The sequence below is a fragment of the Adiantum capillus-veneris genome, chromosome 9, assembly GCF_014529385.1.
Source record: "Adiantum capillus-veneris isolate H3 chromosome 9, ASM1452938v2, whole genome shotgun sequence".
NCBI classification, from domain to species: Eukaryota; Viridiplantae; Streptophyta; class Polypodiopsida; order Polypodiales; family Pteridaceae; genus Adiantum; species Adiantum capillus-veneris.
Window position 1 is genome coordinate 120,060,120 of NC_140939.1, and position 12,993 is coordinate 120,073,112.

Genomic DNA, 12,993 nt, shown 5'->3' on the forward strand with positions numbered 1-12,993 from the left:
ATGTCCATCAGAATGTCATCGGTCACAGCCATTTTGATATAGGCCTTTGCCCTCTTGTTGAGCTTGGCCCAATCCTCATCCGGCATATCCACAGGCTTTACAGCCAAAAGGGCGTCCTCACAATCCTTGAGGAACAAAATCCCCTGCATCCTGTCCTGCCATAGGTCGGAACTTGTACCGTCAAATCGCTTGATTTCCATCAAGCTCTTGGCATCAGACGAGACGAGGAAGTAGAGGCCATTTGCACGGATAAAAATACAGCAGAAAGTGTCTACACAAAATCTGAAAATTTCCAGTGATCACAATGTACCGCACGTTGCATGCAATGTGCTGAAAATTTCAGCGTATCCCCAATGCGTACTTGCATAAACCCACAAAATCCTTGAGGAACAAAATCCCCTGCATCCTGTCCTGCCATAGGTCGAAACTTGTACTGTAACCGGCCCGTAGGGCGGTAGGCGTTGGCTTTCACCCGAAATTCTTTACTTTAAACACACACACAGAGCACTTTGCAAAGAGAACCTGCGACGGGAGTTAACACTTGAATACACACACGGCTCGTAAGCTAGAATGCTCCGAGCAGACGCCGACAACCTGTAGGCCCCAAAATTGGCGCCCCTTTCGGTATTTCTTTATTCTTTAGGAGGGTAAATTACAAGGTAAGGTCCTGGGAATCCTTCACGTGTATCCACCTAGATACCATTTGATTTGGCCAAATTTCGGCAGCATAACAGCCCCAAAACTTGCCCGAAATCAATTCCCCTGCTGGAACTCGCTTGCACTGTCGTATACCCTCTGATTCCTGTCCAAAAACAGTAAATTCAGCACGCTGTATTTACTGGTTTTTGCCCTGTTTTCAGCCCCAAACAGTCCCCTAACTGTCCTTTGCCAGTGGGGCACGATTCCCAATGATCCTGGCGTCCGTATGGCTGAAAAACAGTCAAATTACAGCGCATACACAGCGCTGATTTTGCACCTGTACGGTGAGGTTATGACCCTCACCAGTGCCTGCTTTGGAGTAGCAGTTAGCTACCCCTGTTCCTGCTCAAGGAGGCTCTTGCCTCAACACAAAAGCATGAACCCACACAACTGTACATCAGTCAAATGAGTAGCCCTCTTGTGGGGCATCACATAACTGCACGTAGGGGAGAAAGAGAGCAGTATGTAGCGTGCGGGGCATCACTCCCGTCACCATACTGTACATAGAGGGAAAGAAAGCACTCCATAGCTCTTAACCTGTGACAGGCTCTCAATGAAGCATCCTCCCAGCATAAATCGAGCGCCCCCTCTTCTGCCCTTAACCTGTAATGCATCTGTGAACAAATAGATGCAAAAAGGAGAAGATTTCCATGGCTGCCAAAACCTGCGTATCGCTGAAAACGCAGCAAAACAGCCCTGTAAACACGCATCTGATGCCTTCCAATGCTGAAAATGAGCTCCTTGGACCTAGGCAAAGTCATGGGAAGCTCAAAAATGGAGAGAAATGGCTGAAAATCCAAGTTAACAGCCTCCAAAACTGCTCCAGAAAGTCAGTTACGGGTTCTGTTCTCCCAGACTTGGTAAATTGACCACAAAGTGCCACTTGGCACTCATGCACGCAATTTCCCCGCATTGGGTTTCCTGCTTAAAAATCTCTCAACTTGTGCATCAGTTGACTTTGCAGCAGAGTACTAAAATGTTCCCTTGGTCATACCGAAGGTAATGACGCGAACACATTTCGTGGCCCAAAATAGCAGTTCCCTAAATTTTAGGAGATGCTTCCGTTGGGCTCCCGCTGGTCTTCTGACCATCTATCCTCATTGGGACCGCACCCAAAAGTGTAATGTGGCCCAACTGTCGGATACTTTCTGTTGGTGATCCCACCTTGACTTTATGCCTTTATTGAGTTCACTTCCTAGTATCCACCAACTTGCTAAGTGCGACGGGGGGGACCTGTATGATCTTGCTCTAAGCCTAGACATCCTCTTACTGTACGAATTCCAGTGCCGACCAACTTCCCGTCTGCGGGTGAAACTACCGTTCACATTGGCCATACAATGTCCGACCATTTGCAACTTCAAAAAGAGGGTCTCAAAAATAAAACAAAAATCATTGGAAGAAACCAACAACTAAGGTTAGCAATTGCCACGTCCTCGTGACATGTACCGTCAAATCGCTTGATTTCCATCAAGCTCTTGGCATCAGACGACGAGGAAGTAGAGGCCATTTGCATGGATAAAAATACAGCAGAAAGTGTCTACACAAAATCTGAAAATTTCCAGTGATCACAATGTACCGCACGTTGCATACAATGTGCTGAAAATTTCAGCGTATCTCCAATGCGTACTTGCATAAACCCACAAAAGGCGTACATAAACCTCAATTTTTGTACATAAAAACAGTCCAATTCTGAATTTTCTGCAAATTTACCGTTTTGGCGCATCAATTTGCATCAAATGGACCTGTTTTGAGTGGGAAAAGCAAGGAGCATTCACGGGAATCGATTTAGAACACCTGCGTTTTGCTGTTTTGACCTGTAATTTTCTGGTTTTTACCTGTTTTGACCTAATTTCAGCTTATTTTAGGCTGTTTTGGAAACCCTAATCACCCTAGGTGACACCGGAAGCAAGGGGCTTCGCGATGAAAGCGGAAATTTGACGCGAGAGAAGCCTTTCGCCTGCTGTCCAGCCTCCTGCGCAAAGCTTCTGAAACCCTAATCTGGCTCTGATACCAGTTGATGAGCGCGCGGTGGTGTGTGCAAGTGATAGAGAACGCGAAGATGTGCAGTGTGTGTGCAAAGAGGGGCGGCGACAGCCAGCAGGAGAGGAAGCGCTAGCAGAACGAAGAGGGAGAGAGAGAGAGCTCACGTTTTTGGGGAAAACTCAATAAGTGAGTTTTGGGTTTTCCCACTTTTATTATAAGTGACCTTTAAAAAATATGTCCAGGTTCATATTGAACCTGGACAAAGTATAAAAATGTACAAAAAGGGGTTATTTAGGCCTTTAACCCAACACTGAAGACCCAGCTTGGTGGGTTAGGGCTTCGCAAGCCTAACCCTAACCGACTTGTAGATCGTGGTGGTGGGCCTAATCCCTAAAAGAAGCAAAAGAAGAAGAAGTCTTACCAACTTACAGATCCTCGCCTAGGGGGGTAATTTTTACAAGAAGTTCCTACCAACTTATAGGACCCTGGTAGATGGGGCCCAAGTGCCTAGGGCTGTACAATCTGCCATGTCAACACTGTCAGCGCAGAACGTGGGTGTCCGTACAACCTGTCAGTGCGATTTTCGGAGGCTGCCGTGCCACGTCAATTGTGGGTTGCGAACATTTCTAGGGGGTGTGTGGGTCATGATTTATTTAATTAATGCCCGTGTTGATGTGGCAATTGTACGGATTTCTTGTTTTTGTGCTGGACAGTTTTTGGATCAGATGCTTTTGGAACCAGATGCTTTTAGAGTTTGATACTTTTTATGCAAACTGCTTTTCAGGCCAAGGGCCTTTAAATATGTGCTTAGAGCCCATTCTCTGGCAGTTTTCCTGCGTGGAAGTGCAGAGCAAAAGGGGTTTTGGCATTGTACAGTCATTGTAATTTGTACTTAGTCGAAGCAATATATTTCTAGTTTTCCTGCGTGGAAGTGCAGAGCAAAAGGGGTTCTGGCATTGTACAGTCATTGTAATTTGTACTTAGTCGAAGCAATATAAAGAAATACCGAAAGGGGCGCCAGGGTTTGGGGCTAGTGCTCTCTTGGGATGGAACTCCGCCACTTCCGTCTCATGTGACGTGCACACTCTCTCTTTGTTCAGTTGTTTCGAAGTATCAAAAGTTGTCTCGTCTGGTCTTTTCTGTTGGCACATGGTGCCCCTCCTGTTACACATTGCCTTTGGGTTTGCGAACATGCGCATATGATATGGCGTGCAATGTGCGCCCTGCTATGTTGGGTGGGTGTTTGCACAGGTTTGGTCTCTTGGAGTTTGGTTTGCTGGCTTGTACAATTCTGGGTTCTCACCTTACTTTTGAGGGGGAAGGAGAGGATCCCCTTTCCTGTTGACGGATCGTGCCTACCGGCAGGCACATATCTTTAACATTCCACATTGAAGTGTGGATACACTTAATCCAGATACCACTAAGTGTTTTGATATATACAGCTCCTTGAGGGCAGGCTGACAGGAGCATCCTCAAGGATCCACGGTACTCAGTAATACAGACTCGTCTCTTGTAAAAAGAAAATAGAGCGAATTGAGGATAGGGGGATGTAATTGTACCATATCTTCAACATTCCACATTGTGAAGTATTTGTCCGAGTTACGACCAGTTGATATTGTGCTAATTCTTTCTATCTTTTGTGGTGTGTATGCCCTATCAACTACCTCATTTTTGTGCTAATTTTTTCGATTTAATGCTTCTTTTAGTGCTAGCCTTCATTATGGCTGAGTCTGCCCTTGATCTTCGGAGTCATGATAGAAACTCAGTACGCTTTACTTTGTGTTGATTAATGCTCATGTGTGTGTGCGTGTGGTGTGTGTTGTGTTTGGGAGCATATGTTAGTACCTAGTTCTACACCCACTATTGGGCACTGACGACGTTAGTGGGGATGTTGTGGTATTTAGTCAATACTATGCATGATGGAGCAGATGGTTATATTGTCTTGTGGGTGACTACCATGGGTCTATACCTTTCACTTTCCTTTAAGGGTGAATCTGGGCTTATCCTGGATTCATCTAGGTATATGCATGGGAATTTTATTCTTTGACGTGTATGTGCTTAAATGTGTTCATGTATAGTATGTATCCATCTCTGACATTTATGTAACTATATGCGCATGCGTGTATCAATAATATCAACTCCCAAGATGCTTGATTGCTTCAAAGAAATTGGAAAATTGGAGCACGTGGAACTTATATGGTGAGCAATAGGGCATCTACACAACTTGGGCAGCACTGCCCTCATGTACGCCAGGTAACGAATCCACGTAATTACGATTTTCAGCCCCCATCTCATCATGAAGAAGGTAACAGGTTCCATTTTTACCTGTCCCTTTCAACAGGTAATAAATATTCAGTAGTCTTGCCACTCCTAGCGGGTTCTATGCCGCATTGTTTTGCTAGCTTACACCCTCCCCAAAGGAACAAGATCACAGGCTGCACAAAAATTGGAGTGCTCAAATTCATGCACAGCCATACCCCCCTGCCCAAGCCCAAGCAGGGGTGGATCTACAGGTCCAGACACCTAGGCTCGTGCAGCTGGCAAATTAGATATCTGAAAACGGGCAGCTGCTGTGTAGCCACAAGCACCCATCCCCCCTTAGACCTAGGGTGCCTGTCCACTCGGCACCCTTTGTATGTGTGCAAACACCACAAATAGAAGGGCTGGAAAACCATTTGTGACCTTTTGGATGTCCAAACGGAAATGGAGCTTCTAAATATGTTTCTAATTTTGAAGCTGCTGTGAGAATAATGCATTAGATGTCTGCCCATTTGGTTGACATATTTATTTTATGGTTTGAAGTGAAGCTGGGTAGTAGGGAAAGGGAGCATAAATGCATGTCTCACTCATCTTTTATGGTTCTGTCATTGCAATTTATGATGGATGTGTTGTCGATTTTTCAGTGTGGACCGTGTACGAGCAAGTGGCCATTGCTTCCATGGACTGTCAGTGCTTAGATATCTCAAATGTGTGCCAATTCTTGCACTGACATTTATTGAGTTCCTATTCGTGGGCCTCAGCTAAATCCTTTCATGATCTTCCTTTCCAGCTATGCATTGAGAGACTACTTTCAAAGTTTTCAAACAGTGTTCGTGTAGGTGAGTTATTTGCATTTCAATCGCCAATAGGTGACGATGTTTCATAAAGAGAAAATGGTCTGAGGATGTCGTTAAAGAACTTTTACATTTCATGTAGGACGGCTGGAGGGCATGTTGTATGAGGCAAAAGGACAGTGGCAGCAAGCGGAAAAAAAGTATCAGAATCTTCTGGAATTGCAGCCTGCTGATGCTGTAGGATCATGAGACATCTTGTCTTTATTTCTGAAAGTCATGCTAGAGTTTACACCCTGTAAGATGACAGATGTGATGTCTGATGTTCTAGTTCATTCATAAACGAAAGGTTGCCATCGCCAAAGGTCAAGGAAATTTAAGCAGTGCTGTGGAAGCACTTAAACAATACCTGGATATGTGAGTGCTAGTGTAAGCTATTATATCCTGTACTTGTTCTTGCCAAGTTAGCAGGTGGAGCCGTCTTAACATGGGACTTGCTATTGCAGATTCATGGCTGACCATGAGGCATGGAGGGAACTTGCAGAAATCTACATTTCTCTTCAGAAGTAATTTTTTCAGACTGTAATTTAAATATCTATTTCAGATGTAATTTAGTATGTAGATATTTAACATTCGCATTCATTAGTCCAATGATGCATACTTGCTAGCTTTAGCAGGTCTAGTACTTCACCACCATTTTCTATATAGCTTTATCTCTGGCACTATCATATATATCCATCTCTCTCCCCCCCCCCCCCCCCCCCCCCCCCCCCCCCCCCCCCCCCCTGCGCACTTTTATCAACAACCTTGTCCCACACCATACTCACACTCACACACACCCATTGCATGGAATTCATGTCAGGCAAGGACTGTTGTCTGCTTACAGTGGGTAGAGCATTAGTGGTGGCCATCTTTGGTGGCAACCTGGTGTTGGTGCACACAAGCCTTTCAGGTCCCAGGCTCTGGCAAGCTGCTCTATTTGCTGGGAATCCCACTGGGTCACCACACTAGCTCTTGCTCATGGGAGGTGAGCCTACTCTTCATCATGGATTTAGATGGGATGTCTATTGGAGTCGAAATTTCAGTGGATACTTTTCGCTCCTTTCACAGTCAAGTGGCTACTTTAACGGCATATTGTTTGGTGCGAAGTATTGGGAGAAAGACTGTCAGCACGGCTGCTTTTGGACTTTTTCAGGGCTACCTCTCTTGTGCCACCTATTCCCAAGATTGTGATTATCTCCTCTGGGGAGAGGCTGCTACATGGTCCAATCTGAGACATTGAATGAGGCGAGTCCAGTTGACTTAGAATCCCTTCAGCCTCAGCAAAGATTATTGTTTTATATACAGATGGAGGCAGGGGATGGATCTAGCTAGCCTCTGCGAGGGTCTACCTCTTCTAGCCGGATTTTCAGTCTCTTGCTGACTTTTGACGGCATATCGAAGAGATTGGCAGTAGTCTAGGAATTGTTTTGAGTAAGAGTGTTGCACTGTCGGAGTGTCTATTATACACCCCCACCCTTAGATCAAATCCTCACCCTTCTCGTGTGAAGGTTCATCTCTCTCCCTACTTTACATGGAGGTGACATCCAACAATTTTTTTTTTGGATTACTAGGAAACTATTTTGTATGCGGTAGAACAAGACATGGCAGCTGGATGCCTTAGGAGGGTAGAGCGTCAAAGCAGAGACAACACACAATGTCTCAAGAGAGACAAACAAAGGTCTCGTCTGGTACCAAGAGGTCAAAGGCTAAGAAACCTAGGAGGAGAGAAGCAAAGAAGAAAGAGAGAACTGAAATGAAATGAAATGTTATATTAACGTCTTCAAAAGGCCATAGTGACCTATGAGACCCGAAAGTTACAAAGTGGTGGATCTGATACAAAGTCAGAGTAACAAAATAGCCTAATAATAGTACAAAACAAAGATATCTACTATGGGGGCCTAAGTTGGTGGATGTGAGCCAAGCATAAGATTAAGCGGGAAAATTTGGGTGGCTTGTTGGGATGGTTGAATCACAAGAGATCTAGCATCGGTCGTTGGCGAATATCATCAATTTCCTCCATGGTTAGTAGTCTGACCGGTCGTCGTGCATGCCTGGCAAGCGTGCTCCGAATTTTCTGTCGTAGAACCCGTCGATGCTGTGTAGTTCTTCGCAGTCGTGGGCGCCTGGATTTCCCTAGTTCAATCGCTCGGTCAATCAGTGTGCCTCTCGTGTGAGACGAGGGGGAGCTCTGTTGTGGGAGTGGCTCTTGCGGCCGTCCCGTGCCTGCTTTGAAGAAGTCTGTGATCCGTCTTTGAGACTGGCTAGCCTCGCTATTCATCAGGCTATCTCTGTGTCTGCGCAGCTCGAGTAAGAACAAACCCAGACATCTCTGATCTTCGTATCCCATGACTCTTGAGAGTGGTCCAAAACCCTCTCTGAACAGGCAGTGGAAGCGACCTCGTATCTCGTAGTAGACGGGGCAGTGGCATGTATAGTGTAGCTCTGTCTCAGGTTCCGTGTTACACAAGGGGCATGTCCTGTCCTCTGTTGGTACTCCACTGTATCTCCCAGTCTCAATCCGCAACTGGTGAGAAGATGTGCGTAACTGGCCAATAGCACATCGTATCCCATGAGACAAGTGGGTATCCATGTATCTGGGTCTCGCCACAAAACCATCTTCCGTAAGCTGGAGAAGGTGGTCTCTGTAGAAAGCCATCTTCGTGCCCAACTCCTGTGCTGGTTGTATCCATGTCCTCCTAGTGTCTAGCTGGGTTAGGTCTTGGCGGATGAGCTTGGTGATCTTTGACTGTGTAAGAGTGAGAGATGGTGCATCCAGTGAGTAATGGAATGGTGGCAGCCTGTCTATGCTGAACCCATGTGCCCGAAACCATGATGCCATCTCCCCATACCAGCATGTTGTATCTCCTTGTGTGGCTAACTGTCGAGAGGATTCAAGTGCTATGCGAGCATATCTGTCTCTAGGAAGTTCCCATGTGCGGTTTATGAAGGAGACCGATCTGGTGAGCGCCTCCACCACAAGTGGGGGGGCCGCTAGCTCTGCTCGGATAATGGCACGTGGTACTGATGCCTTGGCTCTAATGAGCCGCGAGATCATAGAGACGAGAGGTTTCTCCATGTTCCCCCATCCGTCTGAGCGACCCGGCCTCCCGTGGTGATCCAGTGAAGGTCCCCATATCTCTGTTCCATAGAGCAGTGCTGAAGCCACCAAGGTGTCAAAGAGCCAGAGCTTCGTCCGGGGCTCCTGAAACTGAACCTGCGAACACATCCTCTCCAATCTACCCAATGCTGCGTGGGCTCTAGTAAGTCTGGTCTCTGCTGCTCTTCTGAGTGAGAATGTAGGTCCGCTAAAAACCACTCCAAGGTAAGTGTAAGCATCGGTGTACTCCACAGTCTCCTGGCCGTATGTGAATGTAGGTGCTGACCTCTTGATCCACTGTGGGGTGGTTGTTAAACACCATAACCTTGGTTTTACCGAGGTTGACAGACTAACCACTTTCGTGTGTAAACGTGTGCAAAGCATCCAATTGACGTTGCATTCCCTCTGGGGATTCGGAGATCAACACTATGTCATCAGCATATAACAAAAGTGGAATCCATGTCCCTGTCAACTGAGCACCTTTATCCCCATCGCTGTCAATGTAGTCAGAAACCTCATCCACATACATACCGAAAAGGGTAGGAGAGAGCGGGCAGCCCTGCTTCACCCCAATAGTGGAGTGAACCGGTGTAGAAAGTCCCTCCGGGGTGCGTACATGCCCTACTACTGATCTGTACAATGCCATGATTCCCCAAATGAGTTCTGTGGGTACTCCCATTTCCTGTAATCTGCGCATCAGTCTACCTCTGGGTACCGTGTCGAAAGCTTTGCGGAAGTCCACAAAGCTACAATAAATCCGTCTCCTATGAGATCTGCCTTCCTCGATGATGGCCCTGTGTGTTAGGATATGGTCAAGAGTGGAGAAGCCTCTCCTGAATCCTGCCTGCCCAGTTGCACGTATTCCTTCCCTCTCTGCCCATCTACTAAGCTGTTGCTCAAGAATGGATGCATACAACCGTTCCAGTGTGTGCCCAATCATAATAGTGCGATAATTCCCAGGCTCCATGGGGTCTCCTGATTTGAAGATAGGTACGATCGTAGATAGGCTCCAAGTGTCCGGTAGGCCCTCACACATGGCCCGGTTAAACATAACTGCTAGGAGCTCTGCTAGTAGGTCTTTGGCATGCATGAAATGCTCTACGACTAGGCCATCATGATCATATGCTCTCCCAGTCTTCATCCTGTCAATAGCTTTCTTCACCATCTCAGCGGTGAAAAAGCCACATGCATGTGGGCATGGATTGGGGGGTTGGGGAGGGGCGGCTGTCCAGGTACTGTGTACAAAGATGATGCGTATTGACCCCATGTCTCTGTGGAGGAAATAGCCGGGGGGGGGGGGGGGGGGGGGGGGACTGCCCATGAAAGAGCCGCCACGCCTCACGCGAGTCCTGACTCAAGAATAGCTGATATAGATCCTGCTCGAGTCGAGCCAAAAAAGCCCTCTTCTTTCGCCGCACCAAGCGTCGGAAGTCAATTTGTGACTGTCTGTGAGTGACGTCCCCCAACAACACCTCCCTCTGGAGTCTGGCTCTAGTCTGGCGGCACTCCTCGTCATACCAGTTGTTCTGAGGCATGCTCCCCGATCGGCGGCTCTGCTCAGGTTGGGTGTGTGGGTAGGCTTCTGCTGCTGCCTCATGTAGTGTCTGTGTCAGTATAGTAGTTAGCTCCTCCAGAGGTCGCCCCGGGTCCTCAGTGCATAGGCGTCTGTAGATTCCGTCCATGTATACAGAATCCGTCTCCCGTGTGAATGTGTAGCGAGTAGGGGCTACTACTCGTGGCCTGTGTGCTACACTGAACTGGAAGGAGATGGTCATTGACACCAGAGCATGATCCACTACCACCTCGACCGGTCTGGGCCCAACTGTGAGATCCTGGATACTGGAGATGAGATTCGGCTGTGCCATGACATAGTCCACTGTGCTTGCTCCATGTCTGTGTGGGAAGCATGTAAATCCTCTTGCTGCAGGAAATCTCTGTAGGCCGTTCAAGATGGCCAATCCATGTGCAGTGCCCATGTCTATCAGGTGTCGCCCATACTCAGTATATTCCATATCGTGTGATATTCTGGAAAGGCCCGTCTCTTCAACATCTAGTTCTCTTAGCATCTGCTCTGAAGTATCATAAAACACTGCCTGGTGATGGGCAGTCCTAGCATTGAAGTCCCCTAGGATGATAATGTCACCGTCCCTAGAGAACTCCCATATGTCATCATCCAAAATAGAGAAAGGGGACTGTCCTCTGGGTGATGCATAAACTGATGTACTCGGGGGAAAGTAGCAAATAGCTACATAGAGGTATCTGCCTGTCTCTGCTTTCAGTTTCACCCACATGTACCTAGCTTGCTCATCCCTGCGGACTATATGTATCAGTGGCTGCAGATCCTCTCTAAATAACACTGCCACTCCTCCCGAGCCCCGCCCTCTGTGCTCTGAGTGTGTCTCCTGTCTATAGGCTGTCTCCCACCTGTATCCACTGATGTGAGGCATGGATTGCCCAGGGGCCTGGTGTGTCTCAGAGTAAAAGATGATGTCTCTTCTAGTAAAGCTATCCTCAAAAGCCCCCACATCAAGACGCATAGATCCATTGCAGTTCCAGGTAGCTACTTTGAGTGTGGTCCCATAAGTCTCGCACCGTCATGTGGAGCGTCGCTCTAGTATCACCACTTTCCCGTCTCGGTAAAAAGCGATCTTGCCTTTTCCCCTTGCCGCTCTAATCTCTGGCATTACTTCCTGCATATGAGCAATCTGCGAGAGGGTGAGATCATCCCCGAGAAAGATGCCAGTCTCTTTGAGAGTTGGTCTTTTCGTCAAGAATGACTTCTTTGCTTCCATGGAGGGAAAACGGAGGATGAGTGCTCTTTCTTTTGAGGTTTCTCCACTGCTTCCATTTTTCTTTATGTTGCCCACTCTCCATGCCCTTGTGTGCGTCGGCTCAGGAATCCCCATCAAGGTTGTGAGTTCTTTTACTTCTTCGTCCACATTGCCTTTGTCTTTAAGACCGCAAATTCTCACATGTAAAGCGCGCACCCTTCTCCTCTGCTCCTCCTCTAGTGTCTGATTGATGATGTTGTTGGGTGTGGACATGGGCGTTATCTCCTTGCCTTTTCCTTTCTTGGCCACCTTGATCCATTGCTCGGCTTCGTCCGCCTTCTGTTGAGTTTTGGCAAGAACATCCACCCAAGAAGTCGTCATTTCTTTGTGCTGCTCTTCTCCCTCTTTGATGGCCCGTACTTGTTCCTTGATCGTGTTGATTTCGTCGATTACTGAGGGTTGCAGTTTTCCCTCTTCCAGTGTGTTTCTTGATCGTGCTTCAGCAAGATCTTTCTTGAGTGACGCGATCTCTTCCTCTTGGGCCGTCACTCGGTCTTCCAGCGTGCTTATTTTGCTCTCTTGGATCAGCACGCGTCCTTCGAGTATGTTTATTGTGCCCCAGAGATTGCGGTTCAACTTGGTAATGGTCTCCGTCATTTCCTCTTTGCATTTTTGAATGGCATCCTCCAAGGGGTCGGCTTTATCGTTCATCTTCCTCATGCTTGATCGCCGTCCGCAAGGGAGTTAGATGACGCGTGCACCCCCCCTAGTAGCGGGTGCGGCAGCTGAGCGAGTGGGGGGGTCGTCTGCAAGGGGGGTCACTAGGTGTGCGTGTGCACCCACATTAGCGACGGGTGGTGGAGCGTGAGGCGGTAGGGGCCCGGGCGGGGGGGGGGGGGGGGTGGGGAGAGAGAGAGAGAGAGAGAGAGAGAGAGAGAGAGAGAGAGAGAGCGGGGACCGGGGAGGGGCGGCGGGGGGGAACAACGCGTGGGGTGAGAGAGAGAGAGAGAGAGAGAGAGAGAGAGAGAGAGAGAGGCAAGACGATAGACTTAAAAGGACTCAAAAAAGACTTAAAATGAAGAAGCGATAGACTTAAAAAGTGGGGGGTGTGGGGGGTTTTAAAAAGTTAGTACGTGAAAAAAATTAAACAGCGCGATAGGGAGAGAAAGAGACCCCGCAATAGACTCCTCGCGATAGAGAGAGAGAGAGAGAGAGACATCGCGATAGACATAACCCTGCAGGCAGGGGGCAGGTGCGGGTGCAGCGCGCGAGCAGAGGGTGGGGGGTGCAGGGGGCAGCGCGAGAGCGGGGGGCGGGTGTGGGGGCAACACGCGAGCAGAGGGAGAGAGAG

At 47.9% G+C, this 12,993-nt stretch overlaps 1 protein-coding gene across 1 annotated transcript in view; it reads left to right on the forward strand.

The window, feature by feature from the left end:
• Window positions 1-12,993, forward strand: part of LOC147451082 (uncharacterized) — a 51,565-nt gene that overhangs the window by 27,978 nt on the left and 10,594 nt on the right. Inside the window, exons 2-6 of the mRNA XM_086520037.1 lie at window positions 5,586-5,650; window positions 5,732-5,780; window positions 5,878-5,972; window positions 6,064-6,149; window positions 6,239-6,298. Of these exons, the coding sequence (XP_086376163.1) occupies window positions 5,586-5,650; window positions 5,732-5,780; window positions 5,878-5,972; window positions 6,064-6,149; window positions 6,239-6,298 (355 nt within the window). The remainder of the gene's footprint in view (window positions 1-5,585; window positions 5,651-5,731; window positions 5,781-5,877; window positions 5,973-6,063; window positions 6,150-6,238; window positions 6,299-12,993) is intronic.